The sequence below is a fragment of the Polistes dominula genome, unplaced genomic scaffold, assembly GCF_049000335.1.
Source record: "Polistes dominula isolate Pdom_NZ unplaced genomic scaffold, Pdom_raw_medaka contig_17, whole genome shotgun sequence".
Lineage (NCBI taxonomy): Eukaryota > Metazoa > Arthropoda > Insecta > Hymenoptera > Vespidae > Polistes > Polistes dominula.
In genome coordinates, this window is record NW_028301049.1 from 1,529,789 (window position 1) to 1,555,000 (window position 25,212).

The following is a 25,212-nucleotide window of genomic DNA, read 5'->3' on the forward strand; positions in this document are numbered from 1 at the left end:
TTAGCATAAATTCTGCTAATGCGCCAATAAAGTGCAATCTTGTTGTTCGCATACAACAACCTTGTTGTTTGCACAGATCAACCGTCAGAGTTTCGTCAGGGTTTCGTCAGGGTTTCGTCAGGTTTATGGCGACAGAATCATGTGAAAGAAAATAAAGATTGTTTTGAATCTATATTAAATTCTATATCGGCCCATTTATTCAGAATATGCATGTGTTAACGTTTTAATCAATAAATTTCAATCTTGGATATTTAAAACTACAAGAAATTAATGGTTTTTCTCAGTTGAGTCAGGTTGTTGTTGCGTATGTGTAAATGTATACATATATATATATGTATATGTGTATAGGTGGTATAGTTTTCTGGCTATTTGCCATGCTCGTTAATTCTATTTTCATAAACGAGACTATTACTGTGTTCCTCGTTACGTATTTTCTTGATGTTAGAATCTAACAAAACTGTTTTCAAGATCGTATCATTCTTTCTTTCTGTCTCTCTCTCTCTCTCTCTGTCTGTTTTTGTATGTATGTATATATATGTGTGTGTGTACGTATGTTTAATTGAGAAGGACAATATGTGCTTGTATAGAAGGTGGTAATGTTTTCACAGTATGTCATTTAGTTCGATCAATGCCATTAAGACTATTTTGCGGTTTTACAACGTCAAAGAGTTCTTTTAGTTTGTTCAACTTTATCTTTCGGTTATGTTTAACAAGACACGTGTTTTTTTTTCTTTTCTTTTTTTTTCTATCGGATAATAATAAACATCACCACGTACGTCTTTTCTATTTTTATCTCTACAGTTCTTCTTTTTTTCCTTTTTTTTTTTTTTATTCTTCTTACTTTATACTCGTAGTTGATACATTTAAGAATTTGATGTTAACTTATATCACCATAGATTCAAATTTATTGATTATAACGTTTAACATACATATTCTTATAAATTTTGATCAGGGGTTGGCAAAGGAGGTCTATGTGTGTGTGTGTTTGTGTGTGTAAAAAAAAACCATGTGGAAAAGAAAAAAATGATAATTATAATAATAGTTACATTAACAATTTAGAATGTGATGTAAATATAAATTACAATTTTCTATATAAAGATATCTATTTACAAGGATAACAAACCGTGTGTTTGTGTGTGTGCGTGTGTGTATGTATAGATAAGAAAAAAGGAAAGAAAATAACAAATGTGTTTCTTAAGCTAACGAAAAAAAAGGGGCAGAGCATCTACGATAGATAAAATCAATTATCTTTCTTTTTCTTTCTTTCCTTATTATTATTTTTTTTTTTTGAAGTGAAAATTTCCTTAGAATCAGGGTGATTTGAAAATCGTGAAACGGAAGAAACCGTGAAACCAAAGAAACAAAAATAATTCATTAATTAATTAAATTCAATCTATAATTTAATTATATATTATTTAGTTCTATATATTAATTAATTAATTAATAACAATTTTATATATAAAAATTCAGTGTCACAATATGTTTGTCCACTAATAAATTCCGAAATTATTCAACTTATATTAATGAAATTAATTTTATTTCACACGTGATTTTTTCCAACTTAGCACATAGCATAATTTTTATTTTTTATTTTATTATTTGTTATTATTTTTTATTACTAATTTAAAGATTTTTATTTAGAGGTTATCTAGGTTCTGTAAGGTTCTTTCAATAGATGTCACTGTATTACAATTCAATTATTTAAAAGCTTGGTTTTCTTTGAAGGTTTCACTTCTACCGTGTGTGATCTACACACATCTGTTTTGTTTTTGTTCTCTTTTTTATTTCTGTAATGACCTAACATTATTATTCGTAGATAAAATGATTAATTAACTTGATAATTATATAACACGATTAATTATTCATTGGATCAATTAATATATTCTGTAATAAATTAGAATCTTTATATTTTGTTAATTAAATCGATGTTAATTATTAAACAATCAAAATTTAGAATTAATATGATACAGTTGATATTTATTAGAAATGATTATATAATTAGAAATAAATTTTGATTCAAAAAAAAAGAAAAAATTCGTATTAATTAGACTTGAATAATTATTCGTGAGAATTGTAATGAAATTTGCAAATGACGTTGAAAAAACAACACGTGTAACAATTTTCTTTTTTGGTCAATTCTATTCTCATGTTTCAACATCACGTAAATCGTAATCATAATCATCGTAATAATTTGAACAATTGATAATACAGTGAAGGATGAAACATGCAATAATAAAACTGTCTGTCGTAAGTAACGATGATCATCACCTATATTTTATTATTAAATTGGCCTTGACCGTCTACCATGAATTCTACGCGTACTTCATTTACCAAACGTGGCTTGATTTCAAAAACTTAGGTGTATATAACAAAAAGTTGAAAAAGAAAGAAGAAAAAAAAAAGAAAAAAAGAAGAATAAGAAATGTGAAGAAAAATGAGTCCAATTATAAAATTCAACTGTAATCGATCAAAATTAGCATCTTTACCTTTTTCCATTTCTCTTTTTCATTTTTTATTATTTTTAACGATTGAATTATTATAATTTTATGTTAATTTGATCTAATTACGTCTGATCCAACGTGAATACATAATCTTGATTAATTGATAAATTATGTATGTGTGTGACTATGTGTAGGTGACAATAAAAAAAATGATTATTATAAATGAACAGATAATTATTAGACGATGAAGATAATCAATTGGTGTTAATTACTATATCAATAGATTGTTATTAACATAAAAAAAAAAAAAAAAAAATAATTAATCGAATAAATCAAATGATTATTATCATTTAAAAATATATATTATATTATAAAAACAAACCAAAAATAATGATTATAAATGAATAAATTATAGTATTAAAAATAATGAAGATAATATAATGAATGGTAATTAAAAATCTAAACAAATTATTATTATTACTATGGTGTCCGGTGGCATCAACGTGGTGCCATTTAAAAAAACCTAAATTATGAATTATATTTCGTGGGTGTTTAAGGGATCGTAATAATTATCAAATTGTGATTATTTAATCAAGAATTAAGTAAGAACAATTTTTAAATAATATATTTTAATTAAAGCAATAAATATTGTTGCCACCTTATAAATTTTTTTATAATCCAAAATTTTCAAGCTATTGCTTATTATTATATTATTAATATTATTATTATTATTATTATTATTATTATTATATTATTTTATTATTATTATATTATTATTATTATTATTATTATTATTATTATTATTATTATTTTATTATTATATTATTTTATTATTATTATATAATTTTTATTATTATTATTTTATTATTTTATTATTATTATTTTATTATTATATTATTTTATTATTATTATATTATTATTATTATTAGTATTATTATTATTATTATTATTATTTCATTATTATATTATTACATTATTATTATTGTATTATTGTATTATTATTATTATTATTTTATTATTATATTCTTTTATTATTATTATATTATTTTTATTATTATTATTTTATTATTTTATTATTATTATATTATTATTATTTTATTATTATTTTATTATCGTATTAATATTTTTATTATATTATTACATTATTATTATTGTATTATTGTATTATTATTATTATTATTTTTATTATTATTTTATTATCGTATTAATATTTTTATTATATTAACATTATTAAGTATAGTGTTAATATAAAATAATTATAATTTGTGTAAGTAATATCTGATGAAACAATGATTCAAATATTTTATTAACAACACAACTTCTCTTTTTCTTTCTCTCTCTCTCTCTCTCTCTCTCTCTCTCGTGTTTCGTATATTTGAAAATAAAGAAAAATAAACTACTTCTGTTTTTAATAGGATGGCAAAGAAGATATCTCCTGTCGAAAATATTTTTTCGTTTAAAATCAACGATATTGAGTGTATCCTCTCCTCCTTTCTCTCTCTCTCCCCTCTCTCTCTCTCTCTCTCTCTCTTTCTCCCTTTTTTAAAACACGTTCCTCACGTTTCTCACGTTCAAAGATAGACGCAAGATAACAAACACTTCGAACAGAAAGCTTTAACATTTCGGATAAGGATAAGCAAGTTTAAACTATACCTCAGGGCAAAAGTGTGTGTTTCTATAAGTTTTGACGTTAAACCGAGTTGGAGTTTGGTTCCCTTTCTGTTTCTCCCTTTGCCCCTACCCTTCTCTTGTTACCCTCAACGATGACTTGAAAACTTTTCTCGTTAGTTATAGTTCGAAAGGTTAAAAAAAAAAAAAAAAAGTACTAAGAATAAAACCAATTATTACGTTCTTTTTTTTTCTTTTTTTTTTTTTTTTTTTATGGGGAAAGCCCCATACGTACTCTTTTTTTCTTTTCTCTTTTTTCTCTCTTTATAAATCTTTGGTTTTTTTTTTCTTTTTTTTTTTTTTTTTTCTATTAGTACTTAGGTGGGGGTGGAGTAAATGGTGTAAGGAAAAGTTCAATTATTTTTGTTTGAATAAAATTGTAATTTTTCTATTTTTTTATTTTCTTTTTTTTTAATTAATTTATTTATTTATTTGTCAATGTGATTTTTTTTTTGTAGTCAATTGTTTTAAGGGAAGGAAGATCAATAATACTAATGTGATATTTAATTATGGGAGAGCTTGTATATTCCAAGATCTTCGATACAGACGTCCTTATTAACTTGGTCATTGTGGTTAAATGTTAGATTGATATTCCAAAGTGGTGGTCGCGGCGGTTAAATCCGTCGTCTAGTGGTTGACAAATTGCCATATGGAACTTGGGATTGGCCGCAAATTTCCTCCAGTTGAATACTTTTCTATTTGCTAAACTTCCGTTCTTAATAAATCTAAAAGATGACGAGAAAATCTCAACTTTATATAATATAACCATACGTATATATTTCATTTATATATTAAATATGTCAGTTTTTAATATATGTTTATAATATTTATTATAATATATGTAAATAATGTGTATTATATTGAATATATTAAATGTTCATTTAATTATTTATTATATTTAATACACTATCTGTATGTGTGTATTAATTAATATATTAAATATACTAGCTTAATATATGTAATTTTTTAATTACATGAATTTGTTAATTACATATATTAAAATTATAAAAAATAATAATATGAAAATATATATATATATATATATATATATATATATAAAAAGAAATAACATAAATTTTGTAATTATATATTTTAAATACTATGTTAAGTTATAAAATTCTTAAGTTATAAAAATACTATATTAAGTTATTGAAATTATAAAAATATATATATATATAAAGAAATATAACATAAATTGTTTAATTACATATATTAAATACTATATTAAATATTTTATATATAAATTTTTAATATTTTTATTAAATATACCAACTTAATATACGTAATTAAAATATTAAATATAGCAACTTAACAATATTAAATAAATTAACAATATTAAATATACCAACAATATTAAATATAATTAATTACATAAATTTGTTAATTACATATATTAAAATTATAAAAATATAAAAAAAATGGAAAATTGTTTAATTACATATATTAAATACTGTATTAAGTATTTTATATAGAAATTTTTAATATTTTTTTACTAAATATATTAATTTAATGTAATAATTAATATTTCTAATTACAAATGTTAAATATAGCAATTTAATATAGTATATTTAATATTTGTAATTAAAATATTATATACACAAACTTAATATCATATTTGACATATATAATTAATATATTAAATATAGTAGCTTTATTAAATATTTCATTTATAAAATTACCAATCAATATATATATATATATATATATATATATATATATATTTAAATATACCACCTTCAACACCATTATTATCCATGTATTTTTTTGTAGGAAAATTAATTTTATTTTATTCTACTGAAATTCATTCATTGTATCGTTGAGACTGCTAAGTTTCATTTTGTATTGAAAATTGAAATCGATTCGTTTTCTTCGGTAAAGAGGTTGAAAAAAGCAGAAGAAGAAGAAGAAGAAAAAGAAGAAGAAAAAGAAAAAGAAAAAGAAGAATTAAGTGGGATCAAAAACTAAATGGGATTCGTAACTGGAACGTTGGCAAAAATTAGAATGAAACTTTACCTCGGTTATCCTACTTTTTTCCCTTTTTTTTCTTCTTCTTCTTCTTCTTCTTCTTCATCATCGTCATCCACATCTTTTTCAATTTTATCTTCCTCTTTATCACGAATAAAACGAATCGAGAAGAAATATCGTCGTCGATGTGTGACTTCCCCTTAAAAAAAAAAAAAAAAAAAAGAAAAAAAGAAAAGAAAAGGAGGAAAGAAGTTGGGTATTTTTTTAAAAATAAAACTTGAAAACGTCGAGAACGAAATTTTTCGCTTCGTTTGCTAGTTTTAAATTAATTTTCTTTTCTCTCTTACGTTTTTGTACTTTTATTAGATATAATATATATATATATAAAAAGGGATGAGAAAGCTAAAAGTGATTCGTAATTGTTAATACTCGAAAATTATTAGTGAATTTATTTTTTTATATTTTATTGACCTAAAATACCCTAAGCATTTATTTTTAAATTATTTTATCGATTATTTTATTAATATTTTTATTCAGATGTATAGGGGTATAGAATAATTGCAAAATAAAAATATACCATGGTGTATTTGTTTTATTTTTGTAATATTATTTATATAAAAAAATATTACTTTTTTAATTATTAATACAAGAAAAAAAAGACAAATAATATTAACGTTATTTATAAATTAATGCATAGTATTAATACAAATATTAATAATAATAATAATAATAATAGTAATAATAATAATAATAGCAATGAATATAATAAAATGTTACTTTTAATAATTAATACGCGAAAAAAGAAAAGAAAAATATAAACGTTCATTTATAAAATGTATAATATTAATAACAAATAATATGAATAATAATAAAAATAATAATAATAATAGCAATGAATAAAATAAAACATTACTTTAAATAATGAATACAAGAAGAAGAAGAAGAAAAAAAATAACCAAAAGGAAAAATAATATAAACGTTATTTATTGTCCCATGAAAAATAAATACAACTACGAATTGGATTGATTTAATAAAGTAAAAAGGATTGTAAAAAAAAAAAAAAAAAAAAAAAAAAAACAGAAAATAAAAATAAAAAATTGTATTAATAAAAAATATATTTCTAATATTTCCATATTATGATATTGTAAATAAAAGGAAGGATAATATTTCAATAACTATGAGATAGTTGATGCATTCGATGAATCGATAAATTCTTCAATAACGATTTATGTTGTTCTTTTGTTCAGGCTTTGAGTGAGCCCTAGGATATCATCCCCTAGCTGTTCCGGATTTAATTCCATCATCAATATGGATGCGCAAACTGAGGTACATTGTTTTCAATTGATTTTATTATTGAATATATCTATATATATATATATATATATATATATAATTGTTTTTATTATAGCAAATTGGACTTTAAATATCAACTGACTGAATTTTACATTTCCATTTTTTATTTTTTTTTTTGTTCAACACTTTCTATAAAAGATATTATCTATAATAGATAATATTAATATCTATTTTATATACAGATACATTTACAGTATTTACAGTATTAAGAAAAATGATTAATTTATTACTAAAACTAAATGATAAACTATTATATATAATTACTATTAAAAAATTACTATTAACAAATTAAATTATTATTTAATTTATTATTTAGTTTTATTATTAAAATTAATCTACAATATTATATAATTAAATATTACAATAATTACTATTTACAAACAAAATTATTTATATCATTTATAATTTAGTTTTACTATTATAATTGTTTTAGTTTAGTAAACTAGTAAATATATGAAATAATAAACTTATTAGTTTAATATTAAAATTAATTTAGTTTTACTATTAAAACTAAACTCTACAATATCAAATAATTACTATTAAAAAATTACTATTTAAAAATTATTATTATTAAACAATTACTATTTACAAATTAAATTATTTATATAATTTATAATTTAGTTTTACTATTATTATTTTTTAGTTTAGTAAACTAGTAAATATATGAAATAATAAACTTATTAATTTACTATTAAAATTAATTTAGTTTTACTATTAAAACTAAACTCTACAATATCAAATAATTACTATTAAAAAAATTACTATTTAAAAATTATTATTATTAAACAATTACTATTTACAAATTAAATTATTTATATAATTTATAATATAGTTTTACTATTATAATTTTTTAGTTTAGTAAACTAGTAAATATATGAAATAATAAACTTATTAGTTTAATATTAAAATTAATTTAGTTTAACTATTAAAATTAAACTACAATATTATACATAATTACAATTAAATATTAAAGTATTAAGAATTATGATTTAAAGTATTAAGAAAAATAAAGATTAATTTATTACAAAGATAAACTTTTACTATACCGTAAGTCAATCTAATTTTCGATCTGTTTTCTATCATTTAATGTCGAATAGAATAAATCTTTCTTACTGATATCTTAAACTCATTTATCCAATGTATACAACGATAATATGCCATAAATCATTTCGAATATGTTTCCCTTATGTGTTAATACAGACTTTAAGTAGATAACATCATCTTATTTTCGTATGAACGTATGTTTTATATTTCGTTGACTTAAGTCATTTCAAATCCATTCGATTCATTTTATCCCCATAGTCAAATAAATTTCAAAAATGTGATTTCCTTTAATTGGAATATTAAATCAATTGTCAAAAAAAAAGAAAAAAAAAGATTGAATAAAATAAAAAAATAAAAGAAAAAATACAAAATTTATAATGTAACACAGAGTTATAATAACTTTAACAACAGGATATTTTGAATAATTTTAACTGACTAATTATAAAAAATAATAAAACGATATAATGAACGAATAAAGATAATAAAAATTAAACTAGACCACCAATTTCAAATATAAAAGCAATTAAACTAAACGACATTGAAATAATTGCCAATATTTAGTTGACATGTTAAATATCACAATAAATTCCATGTTAAATTAATCGGTAATACAGTAATATAAAGGTGTTATAGTAAAAAAAAAATAAAAAAAATACAGAGGGCGTATATTTACGTCTTTCGTGTGTATATTGATGGATTTGTGAGAGCGTATATATACGCCTTTAACAGTCAAAGGGATATCTCGAAAGAAGAGATATTTGACTTAGACTACTTTGATAATTATGGACACATATAATAATTCCCATAAATTTCACAGGGGTGTGTATTTGTGTTTGTATTTTTTTAGTATTCATTTATTCCTTTCATATATATATACATATATATTAATCAAATTGGTTGAAGATAACATGTTGTAAACACTTTGGAGAATCCCTTGGATGTTCGTTCTAGCATGACAAAGCATCGGATTATAATGTAGACAATGAGAATAATCAATGGTGACCGTAGCTGACAACTAACAGGATTGACCGATCAGCTTATATAGATACGCATGTCTTTTGTTATTAACAAACCTTATTCGAAGTTACGTGTTGTTATTGAAGCCTGAAATGATTTCGAAGAAAACACATGTTGATTTATATAATTTAACCAGTTGACTGTGGAATTTAGTTTCAAAAGATTACCACAGGGTGTGAAATTAAAAACAAGCAACGACGTGTATACACGTCGAACGTGTAAGGCAAATGGTATTATTATATATTTGACAAAAAACGAGGAAGGATTATATTTTTATTCAAAAGTCAACAAAACTAACAATTCGTTCTCTGAATACGTTATTCTTACTAAAAGTTTGAAAATTGTGAAAAAAATAATAAAATACATAAAAAAGAAAAATTGAAGATAGGAAGAATAAAGAAGAAAGAAAAATCAGAAAATAGTTTAGAAAATTTCTAATTATGTATGTGTGATATGTTTCAAAGTGTGCACGGTACTACGCAAAGTGCAACTTCACAGGTCGTACACCAAAAACCTTGTTTCCTTGCGTTTTCCATTTTCTTTTTTTTTTTTTTTTTGAGCAAACGGCACATCTTATAAATAAAAATAAATTAAATAAATATAAATAAAATACATAGAGATGGTATTGATAATATAAAGGAAACGTATCATCAAATAATATTCTTATTACATTTTATTGAAATTTCGAGTTTTTATAGTGAATGTTAATTGTTTATTTTACACGACAAGTATACACGTCAAACGCATTGCAGTAGAGATTTGGTCGGACGTGTATACACGTCGAATGCACTTAACTGGTTAATTTCGATTATATTAAATAACTATATCATTAAATTGAAATTAAAATGAAAATTACAATAAATATATAAAACTATTGTATAATATATTTATAAAAAAGTATTGTAATAATTGTTGTATATTTTGATATGCATAAATCTTAAAAGAATCTATGAAGAAACACGGAGAAAAATCTTTTAATTAAATGTTTTTAAACGATAAAACACTGATATAATTAGACACACGATTAATAAGAAAGTATTGTAATAATTGTTGTATATTTTGATGCGCATAAATCTTGAAAGAATCCATGAAGAAACACGGAGAAAAATCTTTTAATTAAATGGTTTTAAACGATGAAACACTGATATAATTAGACGCAGGATTAACAAATTTAATTAAATAAAACTCCTAAGGTGTAACTTGCAACGGGGGGTATAGTTAATTAAAAACAAAATGATGCAAACTCAGAGGTTAATATTATTTTTTCAACAAACAAAAAAAAAAACAAACAAATTCTTTACAATCTTTACTAATTGTAAATTAAATCAAGAAACTTCAACCGCTGTAAAAATAAAATCCAATCAACGTGTTTTTCTACGAACAAATCTATATCTATATCTATATATATATATAGATACGTATGATCGTTATTTTTTATAATAATAATAAATAATAAATAAAAAAAAGAGAGAGAGAGAGAGAGATTTATATTTAATTCAATATAGTTATATCATGAATGTTGTATAAATAGAAGAATAAAAAAAAAAAAGAGGATTAAATATTTGTTAAGATTATTATAAAATCGTAGAACGATAATGGGTACAAAGATGGAATATCATATTCCACCATATCGATTTCTCTATTATACTATACCTATATATATATATATATATATACATCTTATTCTATCATTTTCTCAGAGAGAGGAGAGGTGGTCCCTTTGTAATGTACAACGAAGTAGAAACGAGATGGGCCTGGATCTTACAAATGACTCTATAAATTATTCATCCTTGAGAATACTCTCCAAAGTTCTGGATTTTATCCCAAAAACTATGTTTGTATATGTGCATGTGAGTAAGTGGGCGTACATGTGTCTTTTCTTTTTTGGGGAAGGGGGGAGGAAATTCAACTCTGATCCAAAAATGTATATGCACTTATTTCTTTTTTAAAATAAAAAAAAATAAAAACTTGTCTCTCTCCTTTTTTTTTTTTTAATTATTATTATTATCATCAAAAATATTTGTAATATAAAATACATAAATACACACACACACACACACACACATTAGTACTACATACATTGGAAAAAATGAAATTAAAATTTGAAGAAAAATTTGTAATAGTTTCAATAAATTCAAAGATATAATTATTTTTAATTTTTATACAATCAATTTGTTTTACAACGTATGTTTTTTTTTCTGAAATAAAAAATAAAAAAATAAAAAAAATTCCTTTGCTTTAGAATTAATTGAAAACAAAAAAAAAGATACAATTTGATTTAACATGAGAGATACCTTTCGATACGAAAAAATGTTATTTATTTATTTATTTATTTATAAAAGGAATAAACAAAACAAAAATATTCAAAGAGAGGTAGACAATTTTTATTTAAAGAAAAAACAAAATCAAAAATAAAAGATAAAAGAGAATTTTGGTTGCACGATAGATTACGTGTGTAGCTATAATCTGACGTCAATACGTATATCGTACTTATATGTATATATATATATATATATATATATGTAGTTCAAAGCAGTTCGTTGATCTATTAATAACGTGCATGGATGCACGCAATATGCCTAATAAGAGACAGTGTACATAATAATACATAGGTATACATATAGGTAAAAGGTTCATATGTTTAATTTTATACATGATTATATGTATATGATATTTACATATTAAATAGATTAGTATTTACACAAAACACACTCACACACACACACACAGAAACAAATATAATCTTAAATATATTATTTATAATTTACAATATGTAATTTCATTTTGATTCATTTGCTAGGAAAAAGAGGAATCAATGATATTTTCATATATATATATATATATGAAATATACGGCCATTTCGCCATACACACGTCTTTAAGTCAACGAATTACCTTCTACCGCCATCTATTAAAATCTTATCGAACTAACAGAGACACTCATGACTCTTTGTTAATAAACAAATAATATTCCGATTATAAATTGAGATATAAACTATCCTATCTTTCAAGTTGGATGATACTGCACACAGTGTGCAAAATTTTATTAAAATCGGTTCAGTAGTTTAGGAGTCCATTGCTGACAAACAACGTGACACGTAATTTATATATATATATATATATATATATATATATATATATATATATATATTACGATATGTATATAAAAGATAAAAATCCATTTAAATTATTATTGCAAATAATATTATATCAATTTTGAAATAACTTTACGAGATGTGTATTTATTTATTATAATATATCAATGTTTGATCGTGTATAATGATGCACCATATAAGTTAGTTTATCGATTTACGGGTGAAGAAAAAAAATAAAATACAAAAAAAAAAAAAAAAAAAAAAAAAGAAACAAGATAGGAAAAAATTGCGAAAGTAAGAAAACCTTTACTACCACTACTACTATTTACTACTTTACTAGTAGTATTGCTATTACTGAATGGGGAATGATAGGGCAAAAAAAAACATAAAGTGATAGGGAGTTTTAGAATCCCTCAGGCGTACCTTGATTTTCTTCCTTTCATCAGGCTTATGCTAGCTCGAAAATAACGAGATCGTTTTACCTTTTTCCTTTTTCTTTATCGTGTGGTCTTTTCTTATAATAACGTCAAGAAATGTAAATTGGCATCGCTTAAAGGGTCAATACTGTTATTATAAGGGTTCAACTATCCTTTTTTCACCCCTTTTATTTTTTTTATTTTTATAATAAAACGTATCTTGAACTTTGAAATATAATTCTTGTATTTCTTGTGATTTTTAACACGTTCGTTGCCATGTTATTGTATGTCTCGTAGGGGATGGGCATGTTTCTCCGTGGGCCCCGTCACCGTATACGGTGACGATCTTAGTGTCGAAGTTATAGGATTTTTAATTGGATTTTTAAAATGTTTTATTATTTTCGCGGTAAATGAAAGATAGTTTTATATTTTAATATTTTCGGTAAATAAAATATAATAATATAATATGTAATAATATATATATTATATAATAATAATATATATAATAATTATATAATATTATATATTTATATAATAATTTTATATAATATTATATATTTTAATATTATATATATAATAATAATATATTTAATATAATATATTTTAGATAAATAAAAGATAGTTTTATATTTTATTATTTTCTGTAAATAAAATATAATAATATAATATATAATAATATATATAATAATTATATAATATAATAATAATATATATTTAATATATAATATATTTTCGATAAATAAAAGATAGTTTTATATTTTATTATTTTCGATAAATAAATAATATTAATTTGTTAATATTTCTACTTATCGCTTCTTTACGTTACGTAGGCGCTCCGACAGTCGAATTTTGGGCCTGGCGACAAACTCAACCGAAACGAGCTGAGCGACGAACATGTTAAAGTTATGTTTCTTAATATATTTTGAACCTTCCATTAGAAATATATTTTTTGGGTAACGTGTGATTATTATTTTTCATTTATTTAATCAATAAAATATACTCTTTCATTTTTAATTAGGTTTGAATAAAATATTACAAATTATTATATTTAATTTGTAAATAAATAATCTATAAAACTGTTAATGGATAATATTTAACTAAACAATATGGAAAAAGGGGATGATGATCTTTCTCGTAGGTAGGAGGGAGCATTAAACGTGACGCTTATTTTCGATCTCACTTCTAATTATAATCGGATTACTATAATCGATATAACGAACTAGAAATTGTCTCATAACGATTAGAATCAAAACACAAATTTCACCTGACCGCTTTAATTAAATTATCTAATTGAATTTAGATTCGAATCCATTGATTATACGGAATTCAATTAAAAAAAAACAAAAAAACAACTCACATCTATTGATTAGAATCCAAGTGCAAATTTCATGCTAGTAGTCGACTAAAAACTAATATTTAATATATATATATATATCATTTGTTTATTCCACATGAGCACAAACATAATATAAAAAAAAAAAAACATATAATTTCTTATGAGTATAAAAATCAAAAGAATAATCTCAAATTTGATTATTTTTGATTATTTTTATTTTAAGATTCAAATATTGGTTTGTACGGAAAGTAATTTTGTTTTATTTTTATAATAATGAAGACAATTTTTGTTTCCAAATTAAACTTTGGATTTTCCAGTTGGTTTAAATAATTTAATTTGATACATTTAAACTGTCAACAATTTTACGTCTTGTTATTTTGTCAATTTGCATTAACTAATTTCAAAATTGTGTCAAAAAAAAAATGAAATTACTTTCCGAACAATCTAATAGTTTTACATCAAACCCATTATTAAATTTCTTCTTTTTAAAAATAAATATAATATATATATATATTTATAACAAAATAATAGATCTTAACACAAACATATTGTTCGTGTTAATTAATTGCAAAATATTCGAATAAGAAACTAAAGAGAGAAAACGAATAAAAAGATTTTGTTTTTTACTTTTCTTTTCGTTCCTTCCTTCGTTTCTCTCCCATCATCCTTTTTGTTAAGAAAAAAAGTCTGTCATGGTGTAAGAATGTGTTATAAAGATCGATTAATAACTTGGAACGATAGTTAAGCTAGTTTGGTGAAGAACTCTTTGTCATTGACTCTGACAATTTGAGGGGTGCGAAAGTGAACAAATCATTTGACAGGAAAGTAAGCGGCTGTCGGTGGAGAGGGGTGGGTGTGGGGTTTGGTGGGTATGGGGGGGGATGCGGCGGGCAGTTGATTTTGCCCCTAAAAACGACACGAAACCCTTATCGATTTCTTTTTAACGGACTACTTTGAAAAGTTTCGATAAAACGAACAGTATAACTCTCCCTTATACTTAATTCACTCATTTTTGACAATTTAATCTCTCTTCTTGAATTTACGCCATTTTAAAGGTCTTACGAGAATTTAATTATCAAAATATTGATCTAATCTGTGCGACACAAGTGTTACAAACAAAACCAACACAGAAATACAGGAAAATGGGGAGGGGTTGGTTGGTTGGTTGATTTACGAATGATATTGATGATATTAAAAACAGTAAAAATGAAATATTTTGTTTGTATTCTTTACGAAACAAATTTAAGGGCTAACACCACTATAGAGCCTGAAATAAAAGCCTTTATTTGGGAATTTTTTTGTTGCGAAAACTAAATGAGGTATAGAATTTCTTTTTAGGGGGTTGGTTAATCATATATTGAACTATGTAAAGAAATATTTTGATTGATTTTAGATAGAAAATGGCATAGTCGATATTCGTGACTGAACAAAACCCTGTTTTTTCCTTTTTTTTTTACTAAAATGGGCGGGCGGATTCATATCTGGGCAACTATGAGACCTAGAATAAAAAACAAAAGAAATTCTTAATCTATGTACTTATTATCTTGAGAAGTACATAGGAATTTTTCTTTAAGTCAAATTTTGTGAAAATGTCGTAATTTTGAATAAAAAAAAGTCGACTTTTCGACGAAAAAAAAATGTAGATAATTGTTTATAAAATGAAAAGTTTACATTCAATTAAAAATCGGATATGTACTTCTGTAGATAATACAACTATTAAACTATCTTCAAAATTTCAAATCAATCGGTTTAAATGATGCTCGAGTTCTGAGTCTGTCCAGTTTTAAAAATGTAATTTCGAGAAAAACGCATTTAAAGTTTTGTCATCACTATTCGAAGCGCTTTGAGGCGCTTCGTAAAAATAAGATTTCACCATGTTTTAACAATTTTTTTGTTTGCTTCGGGACCATGTTCACAATGTTTTTAGATATCTAAAGTACACTTTAAGCTAAAAAAAAAAGAAAAAAATCGATTTTTTGAAAATTCTACAGTGGTAGTGTTACCCCTTAATAAAATAGAACAAAAATATATGAAGAGAAAAAAGAAAAAGAAAAAAAAAATTAATATAGTAAAGAAATAAAGGATGAAAGATCGTAAGAGGATCTTTCAGTAAGTTCACCAAGAAATCCCTGTCCTTCCAACAGAAATCCTTATATCCTAGGATCTAATTTCGTTGGAAAACCCAAGTTCAAGTTGGTATTACATTTAACTTGAGATCATAGTTTTTTTGAAGTTAATCCTTGAAGTAATAAAACGCTCGTCGCGTGTATGTTGGTAATTCGTTTGATTAGAAAATGTTTAAAAGAAAACAAAAAAAATATAAAAAGATTTTGTGTTCAACATTAAATCAAAAATATACGATTCAATTATTATTCTTTTTTTCTTTTAGCAAAGTGATTAGAAATGATTATAATTTGATTTGTTATTTTGTTATAGTTAAATTATCATCATCATCATTTTTTTTTTTTTATTTATCAATTTATTTCTCGTTTTAATTTATGATCACTTGTTTAATAATTCTAGTTCGCGAGAATGCTTTCTATCTTTTTTATCTTTTTCTTTTTTCCTTTTTCTTTTTGTTTTTTTTTTTTTCACTCAAACGGTACTTTAAAACTTTTCTAGTCCTCGTAAAGGAAAAGTAAACGAATAAACGGAGGGTTGAGGTGAAGTGATGATCACGTGCCAGAGTGGGAAGTGCCTTTTCGTCTCGTGTCTCTTGAAATTGCTTAACTTTTATCAATACTAACCAGCCAACCAACCAACCAACCAACCAACCAACCAACCAACCAACCAACCAACCGTTCAACTACTGTAGAAAACTAATAAAAAAATAATATTTCTTCACGCTTTTCCAATGTCTTGTGAATCCAACAATTTAACAATTCCCTCCCCTTCCTCTTAAAACTATTCCTTTATTTTCTTTCAATTTTTTATTTTTTTTTTATTTTCGTCTGATCAATTCGAAGACTCTGCTATTTTATTTACACCTCTACATGCTCCCCCGCCCCAATTCCCATAAGTTCGTAGATCTGTAGCACAGGTTCTTTTTTATGTGGGTCATTCGTAAATCCGTCAAAATCCACGTTTTATGGGAAACGAACAGGATCACCACTCCCCCCCCTAGTTTATCGTGGTTTATGACAAACGATAAACACCGAAGTAGTCTACGATATTTTTTGAAATATTATACATGTATATATATATAGGGTGATTCATCAACTCTTGCCACCTAAATAGCTCCGAAAGTGTGATAGTAGCAGAAAAGTGAATAAGAAAAAAGTTGTCTAAAAAATTCAGGACTACAATATGACATTAGTATATTATTTTCTAGGTTCAGTCATTTTCGAGATTAATTGGTCAACATTGTTTTTTTAAATAAAATGTTATAAGTATTGGGTTGTTTGCAAAGTAATTTCGTTTTATTTTTTTGTAAAAATGTAGACAATTATTGCTTCGAGATTAAACTTAGGCCTATCAAATGAACATAAACAGTTGAATTTGATAAATTTAACTACCCATCTATCTCACGTGTTGCTATTTGTCGGTTTGCATCAACTAATGCCATTATTGTGTCAACAAAAACGAAACGATTTTCCGAACCACTTAATAATAATCCATAAGACTAAATTTCATCAGTAGAGTATACAACTAGACAATTTTCACTAGTAGCATGTACGTAATGCAAGAGTAGTAGTAGTAGTACATGAAGCATATAGAAGTGTATGAAGTTTTATAGTAGTGTGTTGTTAGTGGTAAGTGATTAGTGAAATAAAATCTCTGTTGTAGATACAAAAATACTTTTCTTTCTTTCATGAAAACATAGAACAATAAGAAAAAAAAGTTTTCTGAATAGAAGTGATATTTTTGTGAACATCTCTACACCTCCCCTTACTTATAAGGTTTTTTTTACAGTGGGTTGGTTGTATCTAGATTAGAAAATTTTAGATCAGGGATTAGCAACCTGCGGCTCGCGAGCCACATGCGGCTTCTTGGATGTGAAACTGCGGCCTTTTAGTTAAAAGAGTTTAGTAAAAACAAAACAAAAAAACATTTAAAAATTGTTCTGAATCGATTAACGAGGATTAGGTACCGATGAATAAATCGATTAATTTTTTTTGGTTTATCAAAAAGCTTTATTTATGCGAGAACTATTTATTGTTGGCACATTGAAAAAATTGTGTGGCTGTTTAAAAACTTTGAAATTTTGTAAATTGTCATTTTTGGCTCTTCAAACTCAAAAGGTTGCTGACCCCTGTTTTAGACCAAAGTTCCTAGGTAGCTCAAACGGTAGAGCAATCGCTCGAATTACAGTTTACACGAAAAGGAAGATCCTTTTTTTATTCTTTTTTTTTTCATTTGAACTTTTGTAAAAATATTGTTGCATATTGGTTTCTTGATCGGTACTATGGTTTTTTTTTTTTTTTTTTGTTATCTATGGCAACATCTGCATGTGTGTATTAGCGTGAGTAGTGTGTGCGTAGCTATAGGTAGATGAAAATAGAACAAGGTAGAATATATTTATTTTGAAAAATTTCATCAAAAGTAAAGAAATAGGAGAATCATCGACGAATCTAATCTGTAGAGACAAATATTAATTTTACAATTGGAATGTGAAAAAGAAAAGGAAAAAAAATCCCCGACAAAAATGAAGAAAAATATTTCCAAAAAAAAAAAAAAAAAAAACAATTTGTTTCTTTTCGTAACAAAATATTCATTTTAGAAATTGGAATAAAAGAAGGAGAAGAAAGAAAAAGAAATCAAAAAATTAGAAAATATTTGTATTAAATTAAGAAAGAAAAAAAAAACACGTGAAAAGTTTCTTTACCTTTTCGCGGTTATAAATTGAACGTACAACATCGAGCGAGTGTGTGTATCCTTTTTTTTACGAATAATAATAATAATAATAATAATAGTAAAAAGGATCGATATATTGATTTATATGTTAGTTGGAACGAACTAAAGTTCCTGAGACTCTTGACGGTGAAAGAAGATAAGAAAAGGAAAAAAGTAGAAGTAGAAGAAGAATGTTGTCCTTTTGCTATTGATAAAAGATCCCTTTTTAAATGAAATTAGAAAAAGTATGATTCAAAGTATGTTATTACGAATATGCGAATAATTTCAAGAGTTTATTGTACTTTTCGTTTACTATTTTTATTTAATCCTTAAGTATTAATTAAAAATTATATTTATATAAATTAAATATTTATTAAAGATATACAGTAAATTATACTTATATAATATAAAATTAAATATTAATTAAAGATATACAGTAAATTATATTTATATAAAATTAAATATTAATTAAATAGATACTGTAATTAATATTTATATAAATATAAATATTAATAAAAGATATACAGTAAATTATATTTATATAAATATAAATATTGATTATATATACATATATAAATTATTTATTAATTATAAATTATTACAGATACACATTTAAAAATAATTATTATTCGTATTACATGTATATTATTTTTTTTTTTTTTATATATATATTTTTATTTGATTTTGTTTTTTTTGTAAATTTTTGACAGAAAATATTTGTATTTAATTTATCTCTATTATTTGTTAATTTATTTTTGAAAATTATCTTTATAATATCTTTCTTAAAAATTAGGCTTATATTTTTATTAATTTTTCTTGTATATTTTCAGTTAATCATGGAAAATGGATTACATCGGGCCAATTAAATATCCCATAGAAAAAGACGATATCTCAATATACGGTAATATTATTTATTTTAAATATATTATATTAATTATATGTATATGTGTATATGTGATGATGCGAGGAAAAGTGTGAGTTAAATTCCCTCTAATTGGTCCCTCGTTAGATAGGATTTCAATTGGTGTAATGCTTGAAATCTATTTGTAATACCAGACTTTAATACTCGATGTAATAGACGAGGTAGGATTATTCAGCAATTGAATGGTCTTGAATTTTGCTAAATGTAGCTTATTTTCAATGGTGGTGGAAGGGAGGGGTGGGGGGTGGTGGGTGGTAGGAGGAGGAGGAGGAGGAGGAGGAACCAGAAGAAATCAGAAGTGTTAGAAAGGATTGAAACGAATTCGTTCGGATATTTCAAATAAATTCCTCTTTTTAGTTTTATTCAATTCAATCTTCATTGTTATTTGTCTTCTCTTTTTTAGTTATTTTTTTGTTTTTATTTTTTTAAATTAGAATTCATCAATTTGATAAGATTCATTTTTTAATTGAACATTTTCTGTAATCGTTTTCGAATAATTCGAGGATAACGAAAAGAATTTTTATGTGAAAATTGCCGTCAGGCTCACAGTGTCAGTCACGGGTGACGGACGTGGCCTAAACATAAAGAGTGTTGTGTCAGTCACCGATAGCTGACGTGACGGTCAACGTGTTTAAAGGAGATGTATCCTTGAAAAATGTAAACACAAGAGTATTACGTACAACGTATAATACCTAGCACGTACACATACTCATATACACACGCACAGTAACAACGTATATAGGACAGGGTATTACGCATATCTATTAATGTATATGTTTATATTCTCGCAGATGTCGATGAACGCTACGTCAGGTACTACACTTATCAACGAAGACCTAATCGACCAAATTCTTTTGGAACGTGCTCAAAAATGTTTGGAAGAACAATCTTCGAATAATACTACTTCTTTACCAGGTATTATTTTTATTAAATAAATACGTCATTTTTATTTTCTTTATTCATTTATTTCAATCATCTGAAAGAATTTCAATGCAACACTTATAGATTTTTATTTGATTTTTAATTAATACTTCATTTGATTTTAATTAGTCAGAATTATAAACATTCGTATTTTTTATTTTTACTATATATATAGTATATATTATACTATATTATATAAATATATAATAGTAAAAGTATTAGTATACTATTATATAGTATACTACTTATTATATAGTAGTATAAATATTAGTAGTACTATTATATATATATATATATATATATATGTAATATTTTATTTATATTTTATATATAATAATTTATATTATTAAATAAATACGTAATTTTATTTTTTATTCATTTATTTCAATTATCTATGAAAACTTAAATGCAACACTTTAGATTTTTATTAATATTTCATTTGATTTCAATTATTCGAAATTATAAATATTCATATTTCTTATTTTTTCTTGTCTTTTTATAATAATAATAATAATAATAATAATTATTATTATTATTATTATTATTATTATTACAATATTTTTATTGTAGAAATACATTTAAAATATTTAGATCTATCGTAAAGTTTTGTTCCAGTTTTTTTTTTCTTTTTTCTTTTGTAATAAAACAAAAGTATAATAATCAAAAATTGTTCATATCTCGAATAAACTTTTGACGAATAATATAATTTTGTCATTATTTATAATAATTTGTATAACAAATTTTTGCTTGATAAAATTCGGTACCAGTGTTTTTGGTTTTCAAACGAACAAAACTTTACTGTTGATCTAATAATTAAATCAATTGATTCATTAAATCAATGTTTTTGTTCTTTTATTTCTTTTTTATTTTTTTTATTTTTTTCTTTCTTTTTTTTTCAGTGTGTTCCTTTTCGATTAAACAATTATCGAAAGATAATTAATCGAGAACGTAATTTTCGTGATTTAATCATTTAAATGGAAAATTTACTCCATTTCATTTCACATTTCTAATTCAAACTTTTAACTATCTTTATTATATTATCGTATTTAAATAACAAATTCTTTATTTATTTATTTGTAAAACGTTTATCATTTGTATCTGTGTGTGTGTGTGTGTGTGCAACGATTCATAATATAAAATAATTTTACTATTCTATTATTTAGTTTATTTTTTTTTCAAGAGAAAACAAATAAAATATTTCATTAAAATTGTGTCAATTCAATTTCTAACGTTAACGTTCTCGATAAAATAATAATAATAATAATAATAATGAGATGATAATTAAAACATAACGTGTTAATAATACACATTGTTAGATCTAATCTAAAAATGTTTTTCCGGGAAGTTAGAAAAAAAAAAACGATGTATGCATTAGTTAGATACGCATGTAAGTAATTGATTAGAGTATTTTAATAACAAAGTATGAAATAAAGGCAAAAAAAAAACGATATAATCAAAATATGCACACGTTACACTAACATAATTTTAATGACTCATAGAAATAAATTTAATTAACATTCTTAGTACATTTAAATGTTATAAACATTGTTGCAATTTTTATACAATTTAAATATCATAAAAATTGTTGCAATTTATATACATTTATATGTTATGGAAATTGTTGTAATTTATGTATATTTAAATATTATAAAAATTGTTGCAATTTATATACAATTTAAATATCATAAACATTATTGCAATTTATATACATTTATATGTTATGGAAATTGTTATAATTTATGTAAATTTAAATGTTATAAATATTGTTGCAATTTATGTATATTTAAATATTATAAAAATTGTTGCAATTTATATACAATTTAAATATCATAAACATTATTGCAATTTATATGCATTTATATGTTATGGAAATTATAGTAATTTATGGAAAATTAAATTTTTAAAAAATTGTTGCAATTTAGATACATTTAAATATTATACACATTGTTACAATTTATATACATTTAAATATTATAAAAATTGTTGCAATTTATATACAATTTAAATGTTACCACATTCCTAATATTCTTTAAACGTTTTACTTACAATTATTATAGTTAAGATTTTTTAAAAATATTCTTTTAAATTAATAGAAAATGGTATAAGGGTTATATTGAATAAAAATTAGAATTAGAAAAAAATGTAATAACGTTTATTTGCTCAGTTCTGATATGTATATATATATATATATAAATATATACATCGCATTGAGTAACAAATATTAGTTTATTGAATAATTCTATTTATAATTAAATGTTATTCTTTATATAAATGCGATTTATTTAATTTATTAATTCTCTATATAATTATTAAAAATCAACATTGTAAATGTTTGCTTTTATTAACGTCTGATTTGATTTTAATTTGTGTAAAATAATATTTAATAATAGAGGATTTAGTTTTTTTGTTTTTTTATTCGTAATTGTTGCTCGTGCAATAGCACTTGTAATATTTTTGTTTATTCATTTGTTTGTTTGTTTTTTTGTTCGTTCGTTCGTATTAGTTAAATTAATTTTTTTTCTTTTTTAAATTTTTCTCAACCTTTTGTTGATTTTTTCTAGTAACAAATTTCCATACAAATTTGATAATATAATATACAATTAATATGACTAGAATTAAGACAAGAGCTACACTTCCATAAACGTCAAACAAATTTCTTTGCCACCATGGCATGAAAATTGCCGGTGATTGTAAAATATTTTTATGTTTTACCACGTATTCGACCCAATACATGGCCTTGGATAATGCTGGTTCTGATCGATCGTTAAACGTTTCTGAAAGTTTTTTTACGTTTGTCCTTGAAAACATGGAAAAAAAAAGAAAAAATACGTTTGATTAGAAATATGTTGCTTATGATTCAAAAAATTCAATATAAATTAAATTTAATAATAAATATAATAATAATAAATAAAAATAATTAGTAGTATATAATTTAAAATAATAATAATAATAATAATAATAATAATAATAATAATAATAAATAAATAAAGAACTAGTAGTATTAAAATATTAATAAATATAATAAAAGAATAAATAAAAATAAAATAGTAGTATTATAATATTATTAAATATAATAATAAATAAATAAAAGAATATTGTAGTATTATAATATAATAATAAATATAATAATAAATAAAAACTAGCAGTATTATAATATTAATAAATATAATAATAAGAATAAATAATAAATAAAAATAATAAAATAATACTTACATGTAAGATGGATCATTTAAAATAGCTTTCAAGGCATTGGTCAATTTTTCTTCAGTAACTTCTTGTATCGATCCTAGGGAAATGGCTACGTTTCTTTTAACATAATTTTGTATGTTTACTTTTTGATCGCCAAAAAGTGGTATACCTATCATGGGAACTCCGCAAAATATTGATTCTGTAGTTCCCATAAGACCACCGTGAGTAATGAAACCTCGTATGTTTTTGTGTTCTGTGAAACAAACCAAAAATTAGATTGGAAAAATAATTGGAAGTTTTCTCTTCTTTTTTTTTTTTCTTTTTCTTTTTTTTTCAATTACTTACTCAGTACAGGTATTTGTGAGAACCAACTTTGGGTCATAACATTTTTCGGTAAACCAGGTAACAAATCTTCCTTTTTAGCAACTTTCATTAATACCCTTGTTGGTGCAATTTTTTCAAACGATTTGTAAAATATTTCCATCAATTCTTTCGAAAATGTTTCGATTCTTACCATTGAACCGAAAGTGAAATAAATGCATCCGTCTTTGCTATCGTCCAACCATTTTTGTACTTCCTATATTAACATTTATATTTTATTTTATTTTATATTACATTTTTTTCCCGTCAGAACAACACATTCATTAGAAAAAAAAATTCAAAGAAAAAAAAAAAACAAACAAACAACAAACATTATTAAAGATGAAGAACAATTAAAGATAAATAACAACGATAGATAAGAAAATAATATAATAATTAATAACAATAATAATAATAATAATTTTTCCTATTAACAATTATGTTTTTTTATATTTTATATTTTGTTTCCCCCAGAACGCATAATAAAAAAAAATAAATAAATAATTATAAAACAAACAATATTAAAGCTGACAACAATTTCAAATAAATAAGATAGATAAAATAATAATAATAATAATAATAATAATATTTCCTATTAACATTTATTTGGTTTTATATTTTATTTTTTCTTTCCCCAAGAACGCATTAAGTAA

General features: G+C 23.3%; 2 protein-coding genes across 8 annotated transcripts in view; one reads left to right on the top strand and one right to left on the bottom strand.

Moving 5' to 3' along the window:
* The window catches only part of Dh31-R (Diuretic hormone 31 Receptor), a 117,460-nt gene that overhangs the window by 21,025 nt on the left and 71,223 nt on the right, over positions 1–25,212 (top strand). For 5 of the 7 annotated variants that reach the window (XM_089175685.1, XM_089175688.1, XM_089175690.1 and 2 more), the window contains 3 exons: positions 7,322–7,400; positions 19,998–20,068; positions 20,881–21,004. In XM_089175685.1, the coding sequence (XP_089031811.1) occupies positions 20,881–21,004 (124 nt within the window). In that variant the 5' untranslated portion in view covers positions 7,322–7,400; positions 19,998–20,068. Of the gene's footprint in view, positions 1–7,321; positions 7,401–19,997; positions 20,069–20,847; positions 21,005–25,212 lie in introns of those variants that run through there. The other 2 variants (XM_089175689.1, XM_089175684.1) reach the window with 2 other exon arrangements.
* The window catches only part of LOC107065976 (UDP-glucosyltransferase 2), a 5,619-nt gene continuing 3,638 nt past the window's right edge, over positions 23,232–25,212 (bottom strand). Inside the window, exons 4-6 of the mRNA XM_089175683.1 lie at positions 24,545–24,776; positions 24,224–24,452; positions 23,232–23,807 (exon numbers count right to left, since the gene is read on the bottom strand). Of these exons, the coding sequence (XP_089031809.1) occupies positions 23,519–23,807; positions 24,224–24,452; positions 24,545–24,776 (750 nt within the window). The 3' untranslated portion in view covers positions 23,232–23,518. The remainder of the gene's footprint in view (positions 23,808–24,223; positions 24,453–24,544; positions 24,777–25,212) is intronic.